We start from the raw sequence: 20,269 nt of genomic DNA on the forward strand, positions 1-20,269 counted from the left end.
GTGTCATCACAACTCAACAGAGTGGATTTAAACTGTGTGCGGAGATTCTGGTGTAACAGATGGATGAGGGGCGGAGGTTTCTTCCATCATTATCTCCTCTTTCCAGCGTGTCTCCTGGGAGTTTAAATCTCGCATCAAGGGAATAGGGGGAGCTGGAGGGGAGGGGAGAGGAGAGTTCAGTAAATATAATAGGAAATAAAGAATAGTGAGGCCAGTGCAGAGAGAGGAAGCACTGGAGTGAGACGGTGTTAGAAGTGAGTTTCAGTCTATGTGAGGCTTTGACTGATGCTGCTTTTTTATTATTCGTCTGTATCTTCATTGAGGAGCAGGAAGAGTTTCTTAAACAGCAGATAAAGTGGGTCATCTGCTTTTCACACATGAAGAGGAGTTAAATGTTAACATTGTTTTTAAAAATAAGCTTTTACTTTGATCTGAAAAGCTGCACTTCATGTACACTGTGCACAGCTGATTTTGCTGAGGCAGCTCACATGCTAAATTAGATCTGATGCAGAGAAGATTAGTGAGGTCTCTGCAAAAGAGTCACTGAAATTCCACATTTTACCATCACAATTTGCACATTATTTTGCACCTTGTTCTCCATATTTTTCTTAAATTTAACTTGTGAGCTGCCAAATACCTTGAATTTCCCCGAGTCGATGAATAGTCGTCTGTTTATCTAAATATCCGTCTAGTTGTGTTATTTTACTGCTGTTTTCTTCCCGTGTCTCCAGGAAAGGCAAAGAGGTTCCTCCTTCATTCAAACATTTCTTCAGCAGCGCTGAGTCTCTGAGCTCCATCAACGTGTCGGGAACCAAGCTGCCTCCTGAGGCCCTGAAGTGAGATTCATTCACATTTAATGTGTCTGAGCAGCAGCTCTGCACATTTTGTTGCTTGTATTTATTTAAATGTCTGTAGCACAATTTTTATCTACATCTGCAGACTCTCAGATAAAACATTTACTTTTCTTATCAGCCTGAATACCGAACACAGTAGCTTAAAGTTTTTAATGAAAGTGGTAAAATAGAAAGAGACAGACTTTAGTTGACCTTCACTTTTAAAATTCTGTCTTTGGATCTTTTCTTTACTCTAAATGTGTATTTTATCTTGCTGTTGCAGGGCTCTGCTGCTCGGCCTGGCCAGTAACCCCAACGTGAAGGATGTTTCTCTGGACCTCAGCTGCTGTGAGGTGAGATTCATGGAAGTGCTTTACAGGAACAGCCGCATAATCTGGCTTTTTGTTTCCACTGCAGCTTCAAATCTACCAGCTCTACTGCAACGATAATTCAGTGTGCACTAAAACAACAAAAAACAGGAGTTAATGAATATAATCCCAGTTCCGTGAGCACACAGGAAATAGAACAAATATCGCAAATTTTACATAATTAATGTCGACGTTAGAAGACTGCTAATCAGTGAGGACATCTAGAGGGCAGAATAATGGTGCTATTGTCCTGTCAAAGTTCAATCAATCAGCTTGTTTTCTATTAGTTTCACTACTTAGATCTGTACAGTAGTTTTTTAGGGCTGCTCAGAAGTACCTTTGTCAACCCTGAATCATATTATTCCACATGCTTCATTTAAAAAAAAAAAAAGTAAAAAATAAGCTGTTTGCACAAACCAGATTCTATATTTTCTCCTCTGCTCAACTGCTAAGCCTTAGTGCTTTATCTATGGCCAACAGTAATGTGACAAAAAATGAACGGGTGAACTTGGCTCAACTGCGGGTTCTTCAAACAGTAAATGGGAAACAAGCATGGAGCCAAATTGAAAATGAAACCAGTAAAAGTATTTATTGTGTGTTGAGCCATTTTTTTTTTAACAGAATTGAAAACATCTATGTAAACATAGAAAGATGTTGTACATGCTGATTCCAGCTCCTTTTGTATTTTTTAGAATAAATAATCAACTCCATTTTACATTTATTTTTTCTCTTTTTTATGGTTTCTGGCATTAAAATCTTGTTAAAAAGTGCAGAAGACCTGTTTGATTTCTCCCTGCTTCTTTTTTTTCTATAAATGTGTATTTTCAACTGTATATAATGTTAATGTTGTAGAGCTCTGCATGTAATTTTTGTCACTCTGAAAACAGCACCACAAAAAGTTCTGTGTTGCCTGCAGAAGTTCCTCCGGTCCAATCGCTCAAAATGTAGATCAAAACAGTTCCAGTTCTGCAAAAATGGTTAAAAATGCCAGCTGGCATCCTCAACTGTTTTGTTTTGTCCACAGACCCAAAAATATTCAGTTTACTGTCATAAAGGAGCAAATAAACCAAAGAGATCCGATTTTATGAAGCTGGACTGAGAGTATTTTTTCAAGTTAAATGATTTTTATTTTTTTTTCCAAATTTATTTATTAACTTTTTCAATTTTACAACAAACAAAACAGTGGCAATCACAGTCAATTATTATGAAAATTACTTAAATTATCACTTGACTTACATACAATACAAACAAAAAACAGAAAAACACATTCAAAAACAACACACAAGAGCAGCAAATGATTATCAAAATAGTCTGCGATTAACTGAATAATCACTGCAGCTCTACTGTAAACCTTTTGCTCCAAATAGATAAGTTCCTGTAAAATCTAATCTAAATATGACAGGTTTGAGCCTCTAAAATTCTTTAAAGATTTTTAAATTACCGTAAATTTGATTGTGGTATTCAGCGCTACTGATTTGCACAATGCAGTGAAAGTTATGTGGAGTGAAATACTGCAGCCAGCGGATTTAGGAGGTTTGTTTTCTCTTTTATCTTCCTGTTAGTAGCATTTGTAAAAGTGCTGCTGTCAGCTGAAGGACGCTGAGTGTGATTTTTTTTTTTTTTTAACAGTTTAGATGTAAAACTCATCCAGAGCCGTCAGCTTTTTAGGATCCACTCCAGAACCTTTTGACGGGCCAGAAACACTGTTGAGAGGCTGCATAATGGAGCAGCTGGCAGGGTGAGGAGGGAGAGGAAGGAGAGGAGGAGGGTAAGGATGAGGAGGGAGAGGAGGAGGGTAAGGATGAGGAAGGAGAGGAGGAGGGTAAGGATGAGGAGGGAGAGGAGGAGGACAGTGACGAGGGTGAGGAAGGTGAAGAGGGTGAGAAGGATGAGCAGGGAGATGAGTGGAGGGTGAGGTTCCAGCTTCTCTCTGATTGGTCCATCCCAGCACTGCTGTAACAGAAAAGGCTGCTGATTGGATGAGATTGCTAAAGAAAACTCATGAATACAAATTACAGGAAGTCAGATTCATAGCGGTGGAAATGGTGCGATCCTGGGTTAATGAAGCATTTGTCACAGATTGTACTGAGTCTCTGACAGCAGCAGAATAAGGGAATAAGTAAATAATAGTAATAACACTGGTCTACAACCAAAAAGCTTCTGAAATAAAAGTAGTCATTTCTTGTGTTTTTTGGGTCACGGAGAAAGAATCTGATGTTTAAAAGCGTCCGTTAGCTCTAGTTTTTGAGATACGCAGGAGGTCAGTATGTCCGAGCCTTGGTTCAGGATAATACATAAGCTATGTTGTGTTAAGCATAGAAGAATATCTCAGAAAAGTAGAAATAAACTAAAATGTAGCTCTGAGTGGAGCTCTAAATAAAAGTGACAATAACTCTGTACAGAACATGTGAAACTTGTATATGTTGCAAGTATAAAGTGACATGATACGCAGCAATGCCTCGCACATGCATCTGACTGCTCCTGCTACATTTGTGGCAAAGTGACTTTTACATCCCAAAAGCGCGGCATAACCCCTATGGTTAAGAAAGCCTACCATCTTTATTTTTGATGTAAAATTGGTGATCAAGATAAAAAACTGGGCTCCACATATGTGCTGCAACACTTGTGCAACAAATCTGCGACAGTGGCTCAGTAAGAAGGAGAAACCAATGCCATTTGCTGTTCCCATGGTATGGTGTGAGCCGGTTGACCACACCAATGATTGCTACTTCTGCATGGTCCCTCCAGTTGGGAAAGGCTTGTCCAGAAAGAAAACGTGGACTGTGCAATATCCCAATATTACATCTGCTTTGCGTCCAGTGCCTCATGGAGAAGGACTGCCAATTCCTGTACCTCCTGAATCGTATTCACTAGAGTCTGATGAGGAGAAGGAGGATGAAACACATGATCCACAGCCATCAACGTTACATGATCCAGATTTTTTCAGCCAGTGTCACCTCACCCTCACCTCATAACCCAGTTTGAACTGAATGATCTGTTCAGGGATCTGGATCTGCCCAAGAGTAGGGCAGAACTACTGGGCTCCAGATTACAGCAGTGGAATCTCCTGGCTGATGATGTTAGGATTTCTTCATTTCATTATCGTCAAAAGGACTTGATTTCATTCTTCGACATGGAAGGTGACCTGGTGTACCGCAGCAGGGAAGCTGATGCATAAAACTGTTTGATGAACATACAAAATTTGTATCATCTTACTGCCATGGTAAAACAGTAACTTAAGCATATTAAGTGACTTTAAGCATGTTAAAAAGCCTAAAGTAACAGTTTTGTTGGGAAATTTCACTGTTTGCACATTAAGAAAGGTTTAGAAAACACGTGTCAGATATCGCAACAATGGTAGCCAATCATAAAAATTGTTTTTCATATTTGAATTCAGCACATCAAAATATATAAGAATTGATACAATTTATTTCAGAAGCTGGCAACTTTTAAAAAATTGTAGACGAGTGTAATAGATGATAGCAGTCTGTTCATTGTTGTAACCGACCTCTTCTCTTCCTCTAATGCTTCTCTAAGCTCGGTCACTGTGTAAGTACCAACGTGCTAATCTTTGTTTTCATTTGTTTTGCCAGATTATTTATTTTCCTGCTGGTCGTGGTCTCAGTGGATCTGTTTTTTCATTAACATGTGAAATGAAAAGCTGCGTCTCCTTTAGATAATGTGTCGTTTTCCATTAATACAGCAATCATTTAGATTTTAGTTGAGAGACTGAATGCATGTTGGACTGACAGAACCTCATAGATGCACTTCGGTTTAAAGACCAATGAATTTCCACAAAGTGTCTCATTCCTGCAGAACTACAGCAGGAAGCCAACTTATTATTATTTAAATTCATGCTTTGTGTCGTCTTCTGTTTCAGCTGCGCTCTGGAGGTTCTCAGATCCTCGAAGGTTGCATCGCTGAGATCCCAAACATCTCCAGCCTGGACATCTCTGATAACGGTGAGACAGCAGCAGTAAACTCTTCGTTCATTAAGCACAAAACTCACCTGAAATGTCAGTAAATTGAATAAATCTTGTGTTTTTCTTCCTCCAGGCCTGGATTCGGACCTGTCCACTCTGCTGGTTTGGTTGGCTAAGAATCGCTCCATCAGACATCTGTCGCTGGGAAAGAACTTCAACAACATCAAGTCCAAGTAAGAAAGTAGGAGGAGAAGCTGTTGGTCTGGTGTGTACAGAATGAGGCGGATGTAGCACGAGATTACTGGAGAATTTAGACGCTCCATCGATGGACAGCATGTACAGATCAAACACCTCCAGAGTCCTGCAGCGATTACTTCAGCTGGAGATCTTTTAGTGACAGAGAGTCTACTGATACAGTCCCTCCCTGAACCCTGACTTGCATATTTCTTGACTCTTTCTACTCTTCTACTACACATTTAAATACATCATGTAAGCATTAAATGAACAGATATCGAACATATTGTATTCAAAATGTTATCGATTTGAGAATAATAAAGAAAAGGTGTCAGTTTTAATCATGTATTTTCATTTATCTTCTGACTTCCTGTCTTTCTTCTTCTTCTTGCCTCAGAAATCTGGCTCCGGTGTTGGACAGCCTGGTTCACATGATTCAGGAGGAGGAGTCGGTGAGTTTTTATTCTTCGTTATCTTACAGGCTGATCTCTCAGGTTTAAATCCTGCTGCTAAAGTAAATCAGTGAGTCTGCAGCAGCTGCTCCGCTGGTGACCTCTGACCTGAGCTGCAGAGCTCCGTGTTAATAGAATTCACTGATCAATAAACGGTAAAGTGAAGCCATTCCAGTGCAGCGAGGAAAAGACTTCCAGAGCAAGTATATAAACTGACGTGTCCTGGATCTTCTTTTTCTCTTACTGCTGTTTGTTACTGTCTCTACGGAGGATTCAGGAATAAGTTCAGCCTTATCTGTTTGTCCATAAGAGAGCTGGAACACGTTTAACCTCAGCACTGCAGACTGATGAATCTGCTGAGCCGGTTTCTCCTGGTGCCGTTTCTGTGGCTGCATGTGAAGCCGGTTATCAGGCTGAGCAGGCAGAGGCTGAAATACAAGGAAAAGAGGCAGGAATTCAATGGCTTTATGGCTGTAAAGAGATACGAAGGTTCAAAAGATGGACAGAAAGGAATAGACAGAGTGAGGCAGCAGAGAATGAAGCGCGGATTGATAAAAGGAGCTGTGCTGCTTGTATGTGCCTCTTTTCCTGTTTTCCAATGACAGATGAGTAAAGGCTTGTAGAGATAGCAAGTTTAAATCTATTCAGCAGAGCAGCCTTTCCCCTGCCGCCGTGTGTGGTAGAAAAACACACACTGCTGCTGCCGCTGTTGTGTTTGTGTCAGACGTGGGTTGTGTCAGGCTGTTTCACTGAAGAGGAGGTCGACATCGGCTTCAATAATGCAATTTTGGAATTCACTGCCACCAGTCAGAGATGTTTTATTCTATATATTCTGTGTCTGGATGCTAAATGGAAGCTTGATCCTGCAGCTGCTGGTTTGACTCAGTGTGGTGAAATATCTGCTTTCTGTGCTTTATGTTTAGTGTACAAACATCAGAGTGGTTTTAATTCCTCTCTTCGAAACCACCAAACTGTTAGTTTAACCAGAAGAAAGAAAAATACAGAATTTGCAGATCTCCTAAACAACCCTCTCACCCATATAGAAGTATATATCCATCAATACATTTACACATCTGGTCTAATTACTGACATTAACCTCTCAAACACAATGATTTACCGTCTTGTTAATGTCATTTCCAGCCAGAACAAACCTCTTAGTCGGACAAAAAATCACTATAAATCTAAATTTGACCTGAGTATAAATAACTTGAGGCTATTTCTTACATTTCTCTTCCTTATACAAACTGCAATGTTTACAAAACCAGGAGCTTCATGCAGCAGAGGACAGAACAATAACTGAACAGTGTGGCAGTAATGGTTCTACAATGTACGAGAATAATAATCATAAGAATCACGCTCTTCCCCCATGGTTTTGATAGGAAGCTGTACTGCTTAACACGCTCCACAGAATTTTTCAATTTCATCACGGTATTAAACACATTTATCATTTTAATGGACAGACGTTAAACGGGTTAATTTGTCTTTGATGCAAGGTCACTTTTATTTGCATGTTCCAGGTTTCAGATTCTCGTTGCCTTGGTTTTATTAAACAGGACAAAGTAATTATTCCATAATTTCAGTGATTAATAAAGATCCTCCTGTAGCTGTTACAAGTCATTTTCTTCAACTGTGAGGAAATATTTGGCTTGTAATTACTCCTGTATAGAACAGATTTTATTTTGGAAACTCAACAACTGGGTTCATGAAGAATCATCTACTGTGGATATGGGAACATAATCTTGTACCTGTTTATATTTGCATCTTTAATTTCTGCTCTGAGCCCAACAGGAGCTCATATAGGCTGTAAATATTCTCCTCACATACGATGGAAACGAGTAATTTTCTGCCTTTATGACCACGTTGATACTGCTTCCACAAACAGCAATTTATAGCCACTGCATCTCTAATTATCCCTTGAATATATATATATATATATATATATATATATATATATATATTTCTTTATCACTCCTTTTCAAAACTAAAGTGGTATTAGAAAGGAAAGTGCTTAATATAAGAATGTGTTGCTTCTTCTCAATTTAAAATAAGACAAACGCAGGAACTCTGGTTTGAATCTTTCTGTCTCTGATCAGTCTTAAGTTATGAAACCTGCTGAGGTCGAAGAGGAAGTAGTTTCATGCGTTTCATTCTTTTCTGTGCTTTTGCATCTGTGTCTAGTATTAGATCATGACTATATAAATCCACGTGGAGGCGGAACTCTCTCTGTTTAGATCTGGTTCTGTCTGGGATGCAACACAGGGAAAAAAAAATTGTTTTCCATTCTAGTTTTTCACGCAGGATTTTGTGTTTCGGTGGCAGCTGCAATTTTAACAACAAGATCAGTAACTAAAAGATCTAACAAATAGTCTCTTCTGTGTGTGTGTTGCTGCTCAACCATTTACTGAACTTAAACGACAGTTAAACTTCTGATGCCATCGCCTCCTTCAGAAAGAAAACTCTCTCTGCATGTGTGATTGACAGATCAGAATAGTACAGCTGAATGCACAGCAGCTGACAGAGATGAGAATGAGTGCATTTGTCACTTTTCCGTGTGCCAAATTCTCCACACGGCAGCTTATTTTAACTGATATTTATGAGGAGTTTGCTCAATACTGTTCCAGTTACAAAATCAGTATCATCAGACACTGAAATGATCAATGATCTCCAGCTGTGTGCATGCATCACAGAGCTGTTAAAATCTGATTATCAGACGGACACTGCTGGAGACTGATGAACCCTCGTATCACCGTCACATCACAGAGGATCCACTTGGTTCTGCACTGAATGTTTGATGTTATTTCACTGCCCTGTGGAGTTTGAAATACAATACGATCATCCTTCATTAACCCCACTGTGGAGGAATCTGCATGGTTACAGCAGCAAAGTGGATACTGCAAACATATAGAAATATAAGTAGAAAACAAATTTAAAATATACATAAGTGCCAGTTCAAAGAGTCCAAACTCATCTGCCTGTGGAAATATCAATATTGTGCTGATTGAGAAATTTTGATGTTGCTCAGATTCTTCTGTTTGTAGAAAAGATGATATTGCACAGTTTTTACATGTACAAAATATTAAAAATTCACAGCTTTGAATGTGTAGGTAATGCACCAAACATACATATGACAATGATGACATCACTAACGTTTCAGAGAATAATCCTTCGACTTTATTCTCTGATAAATGAGGATTTTTCTATTTTAGTCACCTGCACCTGTAAGAACATTGTTAATAATTATTTAATAAGAATAATAGGTATAATTGTAGAATTGGATTTTACAGAAGATAATGTAGATTTATAATCCTGGTAATAAGAAAAAAATCAGCTAAAACTGTATTCAGTTTTGTAGAAATGTGACTTTTTTTTCCCAGCTTTCATTGATTTCAAAAAGCTTCATAGACTTTTGTAGTGGTGTCAGAGTCTGGCTGCGTGTTTTCACTTTGAATAGAGCCAGATGTCAGAGGGAGGCTGAAGGAAACCAGCAGAGTCAGAATTAACGCCAATAACCAGAAGACACAGAAACCAGCATTCACAGACAGTGACGGACACTGAGGGAGAAAAACAAGCTGCCAAAAGGAATATTAATGATTTACTGTACAAAAGCTTTTGAGCTGTCAGTGATTCATAAAGAGGTCCATGAAGGATCCATTCAGTGTCTGCTGATGCTGCCAAAACTGAATGGAGAAAAGTGGAGGGAGGAATATCAGGAGATCAGAAGGCAGTAAAACACAATACAATAAAATATCCAATCATGAAGGGAGATAAAAAAAAAACACTTTAGTGTCAAAAAAACAATGCCGTTTTGGAAATGATCAAAACATTTTTTAAAGAATTTATAGATGGTTCAAGGGAAAAAAAATTAAAGTCCAGAAAGGCTTTCAGATAAATATAGAAACTTAAAAAAGATCACTGATTAGCTGACCTGAGTTCCTTGAGGAGATCAATCCAGACCCTCGAGATCAAAAAGATAAGTCTGGGCAGTCTAAGGCACACCTGTGAGGTGGGATGGATTATCTCAGCAAAGAAGTGCTCACTATCACAGATTTAGACAGATTTGTGAACAATATTTGAGAGAAATGGTGATATTGTGTATGTGGGAAAAGTTTTACATCTTTGAGTTCGTTTCATAAAAAAATGGGAGCAAAAACAAAAGTGTTGCAATTACATTTTTGTTGAGTGTACATGTTAAATTTCAGGCAGATTGGAGCATGTTCAGGCAAGTTAGACAGCACTTCCTGTTTGATGGGAATCGCCATGGCCACGCCGTTTGACTTTTGCGGAGCATTTTGATAACGTTTTAAGGACTGCTGCATATGCTGACCAAATTTGAGGTCTCTCAGACTTACACCCGATGAGTTATTAATCAGAAAAAATTTACAGCTACTTCCTGTTAGGTTTAGGGTGTGGCCGTGATCGACTTTTTCGTGTGTCCTGATGTGCTGCATATGGCCCCCAAATATTGTGGCTGCAGATGAAACCTCATGGCAGTTGGCCTAATGACCACTTTTTCAATTTTACAGGGGGTGCTATGAAGCCATTTTGCCACACACGTGCGCAACTCCCATAAGATATCAAATTTTTCGCCAGTCCTGATGTGCATGCAAAGTTTGACATTTTATGAGAGTTGTTTAGGCCGCCAAAGTGGAGTTTGAAAAGACAGGAAAAGAGTGAAGAAGAAGAAAAAGAAACCCTAGGGTTTCAAATAGGGTCCTTCGGCGCCATCGGTGACTTGGGACTGTTGCTGCTCGGACCCCAATTACAGTCAAACTATGAGCTTTGATTTTTAAATCGAGATCCCTCATGGAACCAACTTAAGCTGCAACCAAAGAACAAGAATCTCAGTTCTTCTGAAGATGAACTAATTCTAATTCTCTACATCTCATCTCCTCCTCTTCCTCCAGCCCCTCACCTCTCTGTCTCTGGCCGACTCCAGACTAAAGACTGATCTGACCATCATCCTCAATGCTCTGGGCAGCAACTCTTCTCTGACCAGACTGGACATCAGTGGAAACGCTATGGGAGATATGGGAGCCAAGATGCTGGCCAAGGCCCTGCAGATCAACTCCAAACTCAGGTACACACATTATATGATGTAATGTGGTGTGTATCAACATATTTTCTATCATTGTGGTGTTTTTTGTTGTTTTACTGTTTTCATCATCCATTCATTATATTATGTGTTTTTATATGAGCATTTCAGGTTCAGGTGGTTCATATTTACATTAACAGACACTAAAACCTGCTTCCACAATGCATTATAAACTATTAAATTATTATGAGTATATTATGACTGGCTTCATCAACAGTTCTTATTAATGTCCTGATCGTACATAATCACATTTATTGCATCACCTGGTTTTAACGGCATTACATGTAAATTATTTTCAGCCGTCTCTTTATAGATAAAATAAAAATAGAAAAAATGTCTTTATTGTTACACAGTGAACAACAAAATTAATCAGCAATCCTGTCTGTGCATTTAAAAAATCTGATGTTTTTAAAAGTGCAATAAGAAATGTGCAAACATAAAATTAGAAACATCTAGTAGAAAAAACAGTATGTGCAAGTTTGTCTATGAAAACGGGGATAGTTGACTTTTAAAGATGCTTTTTCAGTAGATTATGAATTATTGTCTCTAACAGTTGATGTATTTATTTCAGATTTTTCAGAATTACTCTCATACACACAGACTGTGACAGGAATAATATTCTAATTGATTTTAATTCAATTTTTTATTGCTTTAACTGTATGAATCTTATTTAACATGTTATTGAGCTTCCTTATATAAGATCTCACACTCAGGCCTTATAATAATCCACAGATCTGCCTTTCAGCTGTGGATGTAGGATTGCTTGATCACTGCTGAGTCTTTTTTACTGTCAGTGTTTAATATTCCACAACAAATTGTTAGGAAACCGCTGAAGTGGCTTCAGATTTAACAGATCTTTTGCATTATACTCCCCCAGAAATTCCACCTTCCTCCTGTTACCATTCTAGATGGTTTTACCAGTACAACAGAAAAAGATCAGTGCTGATCCAACATGAGGCAAGAAACAAGAAATTAAACCAATTTAAGAGAAACTGTCTAAAAGAAATTAAATGAACAGGTCAATTATCAACTGTTTGTAGTCAGGCAGTTAAACACACAAGAGTAACTCAGTCTTCAAACTGATAACCAACAATTAGTACAACCTAAGTTAATAATAATAGACTATAGATAAAGATAGATCAAAATAAATTAGTTTATTAATTTGTTGTGTTTGTAATTAGGTTTGCCAGCAGGTGGTTACTGAAATCAATGATAATGTGTTTTTATGAAGAAATTACTTATGAAAAAAGACTGTAAATATTCCATTTAGTTTCTTGGTTATGAGTAGATACAATGTTATGAGTTCATTGCTTGTTGTTCTGGTTCTGTGCAGGACTGTGATCTGGGATAAGAACAACACCAGCCCTCAGGGTCTGCAGGACGTCGCAGCAGCTCTGGAGAAGTAAGTCAATCTGTTCTGCATGTAAATATGAGAGTTTGATGCTCTCTGCTGGTGTTTTACCGGGTCCAGATGAAATATCACGAATCAGTGAACACAGCAGAGCACTTTAATGCCTCTATTCTAAAAGTGGAGATTCTGAAGTGCGGTTAACTGCTTTGTGCTGAGCAAGAGGAAACCTTGAGGTGTTCAAGCAGGAAGGATGGAAGAAGAGGAAGGAAGCTGCAGAGGGAAAGTGACAAACAGGGAACACAACAAAGAAGAAATCTGCTGAGGAAGCAAAGGAAGAGCGAGAAAACAGATTAAGAGACTAAACAATCAGATTTCTCTCTCCTGCATCTCCTTACTGCGGATGTCAATGTTCAGCTTTCTGTGCGTCAAACTGAATTCATTTCTGGGACTCAACACTCCCTCCTCTCATCGTTTCTCTCTGGTTATCGTATTCTCTCGGCAGCACATCTCCCCGTCTCCCTCCTGAGTTTCTGTATTATTGAACTCTCTGATCTCAGTTCAGTTCAGCAGAGCAGAGCAGCTTCGACAGTTTTTGTTCCCGAAACTCAATTTCCTCATGTCTCCCGTATTGCTTTTTAAAGGTTTTTTTTTCAGACACAAAAGAATTGGAATATTTTCAAGTAAACAGATAAAATACACAAAGTCTCCAACATTCAGTTGCATATAAAAGCTTTCTGAGAATGCTGATGGTGGTTTATAGGAGCAGAAAGAAGAGGACTGTTCTCAGAGCAGATTTATCAGATAGAAGAGCAGACAGGTTCGTACTGAAGCAAGTTTTTTTTTACTCTGGTGCTTCGTTGTCTGTTTATCATGATTCATGATTCATATCATGATTCAGGACTAACACTGGCTCGTTTGCAGGGGGTTAGGTGGCTATTTCTTTGAAGGAGTTAGTTTACAACAACACAACATGTGAGCAGAAAAATCACAAAGTCTGTCTTTAGTTGAGCTGAAAATATGAGTTTTTGTCTTTTTTATTGACCAAACTTTTCAGGAAGTAGATGAAGAATAATTAAAGCTCTCATGTAGCAGTCCAACTTATTTTGGATCCTTGTGGAGAGTTTAGTCTTAGAGTTTGGAAAGCTATTGAGTTTTTAGAGTCACATGGATTGTTTTGACATTGAAAAAAGAGTCCTGAAATAAAATTACAGTTGTGGATTTCTGTCATTTAGTCTGAACTAAACAAATAACAGCAGCATAAATCTCAAACGTCTTTATGAGGAGTCTGAATTGAGGTTTCTCACTTGATAATGATCAAAACATGAAATTTAGGTAAGTTTAAAGGAATATTCCACCTTAAATCTTTGAATGTTGACCTAAAAGGTTGGTTTCAGGAAGTATTCCACCTACAAGCCCCTCAGACATCCACCTTAAAGGATCATTCCACCAAAAACCTTGGACATGCACCTAAAATGTTGTTTTAACCGAGTATTCCATCCAAAATCCTCAAAGAGACCTAAGGGACTGGTTAAAAGGAATATTCCACCTGAAACCTCAACTAGGGCAGTATGTGTAGCAGCGGCAGCAGAAAGAGGTCCTCTCTGGGTGGAAGAACCGCGTCTGAGTGGCAGCTCCCTTTCTGCTCTTACCTTACTCACTAAACTCAAGGGCCATGGAGGACTCCAGTAGTTTCCTGCTGCAACTTTCTTTTTCAGCTTTCTTCCATGTCCGATCACTCCTGACCCGGTTTTTGACCCTTTTTCCAAGCTTTGACCAATCCGAGAACATGAAGTACGTCATCGGCATCGGCGGCGTAACCGATGGAGAGAAAACCAGCCTCACCAACCGCCTGATCAAGAACCTGCCCAACTGCTGTGTGGTCCATCAGGATGACTTCTTCAAGCCCCAAGATCAGATTGAAGTTGGTGAAGATGGCTGTAAGCAGTACGATCATCACGGCTCTGGACATGGACGCCATGATGAGCAGGATCTTCACGTGGCTGGACATGGACGTGAAGTGAAGTTTGAGAAGTCTCATGGCGTTAGTAACACCCTGGACACAGAGATGGTCCTGAAGTCCGACTATAAGGAGGAGGAGGAGGAGACACATCCTCATTGTGGAGGACTTCCTGCTTCACACCTACAGGCCTTTGATGGACGTGCTAAACCAATGTTACTTTATTTCCATCCCATATGAAGAATGCAAAAAGAGGAGGTTCTCTAGGAAGTAGACGGTGCCAGACCCCCTCGGCCTGTTCAATGGCCACATCTGGACCATGGACCTGCAACACAAGAACATCTGCTCACTGTGAAAGATTATTGAGAGCAGCTTTTTGTGATTTCTATGCAGAACACTATGATGTTTGCTGAGCTGTGCACTATTAAATGACTTAAGAATATTGTTACTGCTTATTATTGTTCTCAGGTTTATTGTTAAATGTATAGAGTGCTACTTACTGCATTTTAAAATTTACATTACTGCACAGAACATTTCAGATTATTTTACCACAGATCAAGGGTACAGATTGTTGTTGTTCACTGTGTACTGGGTAGTAATCATTTTGATTTAGACTGATTAGTATACAGAACCCTGTGATGTTTCTGGTTTACAGCTGAGAACTAGTTGCTAAAAGTAAAGAATATTATTTCTAATTTTAGGTGTGATAATTGTCAGTAAACATTCTAAGTGGAAACTGACAGGGTTGTATATAGTGCTGTTCTTGTACAATATTTGTCACTTAATTGGCCTCAGGATACGGTCGTTGAGCTTACCAGTTTTACATAACAGGCAGATGCTGCAGCTAATGATGCTGTAATTCACATAGACAAGGAAATAAGTCCATCATAATTTGAATGTTAGCAGTCCAAAATGAAAAGTTCATATACAGCTTTTCTATTGGGTTAAAGAGCCAAAAAAAAACAAAAAACATGAAAAATACTTTGTAAAAGCGAGAAGTCGGTTGCAGCTTTCATTTTTTCTTACAACTTTTCGGTGCCCCCCAAAATATCTGTTGTACCCCCCTGTGCCCCCCACTAAAAGTAATTATAATCAGAAATGTTTGGCTGTAATCTGCAACAATTTATTTAGTTACAATTATTTGGTCGCAAGAAACAACAGACGTGATGTATTTGCACATTAGGACTGTTTGACCAGATAAAAGCAGCTGTAGGCAAATATAAATTGATGGAAACTGTGTTCCAATGGACAGCGATAACTTTTTGGCATATGATCATTTTCTGAAACCTGTAATTGGGAACCTCGACCTCTTAAAATACATCACGTTGCTTTGTATTGCTTGATATACTGTGTTGTTATTCTGTTTCTCTCCATCTCTAAACTTTTATTTCCCTCTTGTAGAATAATATTCTCTGTGTGTTTGTCCATTAGAAACTTCACCATCCGGTTCATGCCCATCCCCATCATTGATGCCTCCCAGGCTCTGAAGGCGAGTCCTGAGAAAACAGAGGATGCTCTGCTGAAGGTAACCAGGATCTAACATCTGTCAGCTTAAATTATCCTCCTCTTGGTTTTTTATCATGACATGAACTTTGTGTTTCCCCAGATTGAGAATTACTTGTACAGGAACCACGAAACCAGGAAATACCTTCAGGAACAGGCTTATCGGCTGCAGCAGGGCATCGTGACCACGACCACACAGCAGGCGAGCAAACAGATATTTAACACTGACTTCGTATGCACCGTCATCTGTTTACTACAGGCTGAGATGAAGCTAGAATTCTTCATACAGTAGATGAGACTGAACCTTCTTTGGAGTTTGCTCTTGTCTTGAGAAAAGTCTTCATCCTTTCACTCTGTATGGCGTGTTTCTCTTTTAAATTATCTCTGCTCAGAGTATTTTTTGATTTTCTGAAAGAAGTTATGGCTCATCCTGTTTACATTATTGTCATTTCAGGCCTCAGACTTTCTTATTGTTGATATTCAGTTTAGGCAAACTCATGTTCACTGAAATAAACAGCTGCTAGAGTTATTATATAGCTAGTTATACTTGAATCAGTTATGTGGCACACAGTATCACATATTAGAATAGATTAGAATCTTTATTGTCATTGCTCAGTGTACAACAGCAATCTTGTCAGAGCATTTACACAATCAGACATAAAAAGATTATAAAAAGTACAATAAAAAATAAATAAATCTAAACATCTTGTAGAAAATTGTCATTTCTGGAAGAGTTTAAAGTAGCTTATTTCTTATATTATAAATCATGAAAACAGTAACTGATGTTGCACTTCTGGATATTGCATATTGGTAAACGTAAAAAAAAAGTAAAGGCTTAAAGTGGTGCAAACATTATGTACAAGGTGCAGTTGTGTGTGGAAGTGAGCTAAAAGTAACTTTAACTTTGTTGTTAAATGCTAAACTTCTATTGGTACTGAATGAATGTAACATCAACAGTAAATGGAAACCAGCTGAGCCTCTGACATTCCCAGACTGTGACGTCTTGTTGCTCTTGTGCTGCAGATGATTGATCGGATCTGTGTGAAGGTGCAGGATCACCTAAACTCTCTGAGGAACTCTGAGACTGACGCCATCCTGGAAGATGTCCGGTCTGCAGAAAACCTCATCAAAGACGCCAGGAACTCGAAAACGGTGAGGACAGACGCATCTGACTTCTGTTCTGTGTACAGTTTAACTTTGGATTATTATCACAGATTCAGTAAGGCCGTGAACCATTTTAATACGACTACTACAGAAATCTACAGCCGCGACATTAAAGCCATCAACAACGGAAGTGTACAATGTTATTTTTTTTTTGTAATAGTGCAATGTTTTGCTAGGAAATCTTGGGTCCTAGTGTTCATCTGGATGTTATTTTGACATGTACCTCCTAACTTAACATTGTTTCAGACCAAGAACACTGCTTTTTACTAACAACCGTACCCCATTAAGACAATGTGCCCCACTGTACATGTACCTCAAAAACACTCGAGGAGCCCAACCAAGAGCTCTAGGCAGTGACATCACTGGGATGCTTTGGAACAAGTCCAATCCATCGAAAGCAAACATTGCAGCCAACAGGATCCAAAAGATCCGCTATGATGCCTGCCAGACACCACTGGACACCACAAGATACAGAGATCCTGTATCTTGTCAGAACTATTTTGGTTGCATGAAGAACGCCTACGCAAATGTTGTGCTGGTGGTTTTAATGTTGTGGCTGATCAGCGTACATTAGTTTATTTAGAGGAGAAATATGATTGCTATGTATGTTCTCCTTGTGTGTAACAATTCCCTTGTCTTTCTGCATGTTCTCAGCTGCTTCCTAATCTCTACCACCTGGGATCAGCATCCAGAGAAGAGCTGAACAGTTCATCAGTTGGTCCCATCCAGGAGAAGCTGGAGTCCATGGCTGGAGAAGTGACCACCGTCATGGACCAACAACTGCAGGTAGAGAATACCAAAAAAAAAAATATATATATATATATATATATATATATATATATATATATATATATTTTTTTTTTAAAAAAAGATTAAGAAATTCTGAATACTCAGAGAGAGATTTTGACTAATAATGTAATAAATAATATCATAAATACAAATCATGTAGTCGATAAATTTGCGGTTTACAAAGTCTGTTGCAATAATGAGCAAAAGTGTTCCATCTTGTTAGATTTTTTTTTTTTTTAGGGATCTGAGGAAATTTTAAAGAAAACCAATGCCATTAAAATGTAATCAATTAAAAATAAAAATCTATTTTACACATTGACTGGATATAAAGATGATAAACCGTCTGTGACACTTACTTTTGATCCAGTAAATTTTGTCATTTTTCCAGAAAACCTATTAGAAATAAATATAAAAGAACCAAAATGCACGATTGTTTTTTGTGACAAATATTCACGTGTTTCAACAATTCCATCGTAGAAAACAGAGAGTTATAGGAGTCATTGGAAATTAAAGACATGACATGATAAACATGGACTTTACAAGTGGATGGAAACTGTTATATTTGCAGTACCAGCTGATAGTTGCTCAGAAATAATATCCCTTAAAGCAGCTATTGAATTCTGTAGATGTAACTCTGGCATATTACAGAAACATATTAGAAAAGTTGAAGTTTCACAGCCCTGCATAACTTTAAGCATTAATACAATTAAAACAAGTCAGCTTGAAGTTGCTGCTGGACTTTATATCACCCCATCACTGAGATGAGACATTGGGTTTAGGAAGGTTTAATTTAGGTTCACCAGATCAATATATCAGGAGTTTATTCAGATCTCAGCTCCTTTTCCTCCTTCCAGACTCTGTTGGAGTCGATGGTGGACACAGCAGAGTCTCTGTGTCCTCATGTGATGAAGAGGAGTAATCTTCGTCCAGAGCTGATGAAAGCCAGCTCCTCCAAGATGGTTGTTCCTAAAAGCTTTGTGGCCAAAACCCTCCTGGAGCAGTCTGGGGTGGATATCATCAACAAGATCAGGTGGGTTTATGGTTATGCTGTGACAAAAATCAATAATCATATTTGGATCTGCTGTGTTATTAATGAACCTGCTTTCTCTCTGCCAGTGAGGTGAAACTGAGTCTGGCATCCTTTCTGTCCGACCGCATTGTTGATGAGATTCTGGAGGCTCTGTCTACGTCACAACACACTCTGGTAAGATTCTAACCAACAATAATAAATACTTAATGATTCACTTGTTTAATTTCTGCAAATATTGTTTCAGCATCTTCTCTTCATCCCACCTTAGCGCCCTTCCTCTCTCCTCACCTTCCTTTTCTCTTGCTAATCCACATCTTCTCCACCTTTTCTCATCAAACCTTTTTATTTCTTTCTTCCTCTCAGGCCGACCACCTGGTCCGTCGTGGTCGCCCTCTGGTGCAGCAGGAGTCGGTAGATCTGGACGTCCATGAGGAGAAGATTCCTAAACGGGCGTCGACGGAGATCCTGGAGGCCGAGAGGCTGGAAGATCTGGAAACATGTATGGTAGGTATCGGTGGACAGCAGGTGTGTTTAGGTGGAGCCAGATCTAAAAGTTAGACCTCTATAGCTGGCTGTTGGTGGATTATGTTTACTACAGTCTGTTTAGATGGAACCCACTGTGTATGCATCGATGGACACAAGTCCAGCTGTATGGAGTTCTTTAGCAGAAAGACTATTGCAAAGACACACTTACAGCCGAAGCACATCTTTATGCAGATGACACAATCGTCTATTCTGCTGTTGGTTCTCTCAGCCTGCAAGCATGCAACATCTGTTATTAGAGATATCCTGAGCCTCAACTTTGATCAGAATCTGGTCCAATCAAGGCAATTTTCAATTTTAACTCATGATATCGACAAGAACCTTAAGTTTGATCCTTTGTTTACGGCTGCTGTCACATGTAAATTTTATTTATTTGCTTTATACATGCATCAATATCAATCACTAATTCATTAGATGATAACAGAATTTGAGACTTAAAGCACACTTTATCGGTCTAGCATGATATAGCCAACAAAGCTACAGAATACTGGAAATGAAAGCATCCATTACATGTTTACGTTATTACAGTTATACTGGTTGGTGGTCATGAAGCCTCACAGACAACTTAACTTGCTAAACTCCCACGATGCTCTCTGCTTGCCAAGAGGGAAATGTCCACCTCTTCTGATCTTTACCGAATTAAACTGCTCCACCTGCTGGTGCAAATAGGCACTACAGCTAATTTACAATACGCGAAGTGATCAGAGCCCAAAAAATAGGAAAGCTGGTCTGATTCTTGCCCATTTAAATGACTGCTATACAAGGTACCAAGGATTTGCTTTAAACTTCGCATTCTGAACACGACAGTTTAATGATTCTTTTGTTTCCGGGAGAGTTCAAAGCTCTTATCAGCAGATATGTAACTGAAAAGTGCAATTTGTTGATCATAAGCTGTTGTGTGTCTATACTTCCTTTTGCTGTGTCTATTTTCTATGCATTTTTTGGGGGCAAAAATAGACAATTGACGTGATCATATGGAGGAAAATTGCAGTTGTTTTCTGTTCCCAGGTCTCTCTACTATTCCCATTTT

At 38.8% G+C, this 20,269-nt stretch overlaps 1 protein-coding gene across 5 annotated transcripts in view; it reads left to right on the plus strand.

Annotated features, from left to right (window-relative positions):
• The window catches only part of LOC110964688 (F-actin-uncapping protein LRRC16A), a 94,858-nt gene that overhangs the window by 61,477 nt on the left and 13,112 nt on the right, over positions 1 to 20,269 (plus strand). For 3 of the 5 annotated variants that reach the window (XM_022213482.2, XM_022213483.2, XM_022213485.2), the window contains exons 16-30: positions 732 to 836; positions 1,117 to 1,186; positions 4,739 to 4,750; positions 5,082 to 5,163; positions 5,258 to 5,357; positions 5,756 to 5,810; positions 10,715 to 10,887; positions 12,236 to 12,304; positions 15,642 to 15,735; positions 15,817 to 15,915; positions 16,737 to 16,865; positions 17,532 to 17,663; positions 18,521 to 18,696; positions 18,783 to 18,870; positions 19,060 to 19,200. In XM_022213482.2, the coding sequence (XP_022069174.2) occupies positions 732 to 836; positions 1,117 to 1,186; positions 4,739 to 4,750; positions 5,082 to 5,163; positions 5,258 to 5,357; positions 5,756 to 5,810; positions 10,715 to 10,887; positions 12,236 to 12,304; positions 15,642 to 15,735; positions 15,817 to 15,915; positions 16,737 to 16,865; positions 17,532 to 17,663; positions 18,521 to 18,696; positions 18,783 to 18,870; positions 19,060 to 19,200 (1,525 nt within the window). The remainder of the gene's footprint in view (positions 1 to 731; positions 837 to 1,116; positions 1,187 to 4,738; positions 4,751 to 5,081; positions 5,164 to 5,257; positions 5,358 to 5,755; positions 5,811 to 10,714; positions 10,888 to 12,235; positions 12,305 to 15,641; positions 15,736 to 15,816; positions 15,916 to 16,736; positions 16,866 to 17,531; positions 17,664 to 18,520; positions 18,697 to 18,782; positions 18,871 to 19,059; positions 19,201 to 20,269) is intronic. The other 2 variants (XM_022213484.2, XM_022213486.2) reach the window with 1 other exon arrangement.

This window comes from Acanthochromis polyacanthus, chromosome 12 (genome assembly GCF_021347895.1).
Source record: "Acanthochromis polyacanthus isolate Apoly-LR-REF ecotype Palm Island chromosome 12, KAUST_Apoly_ChrSc, whole genome shotgun sequence".
NCBI lineage: Eukaryota > Metazoa > Chordata > Actinopteri > Pomacentridae > Acanthochromis > Acanthochromis polyacanthus.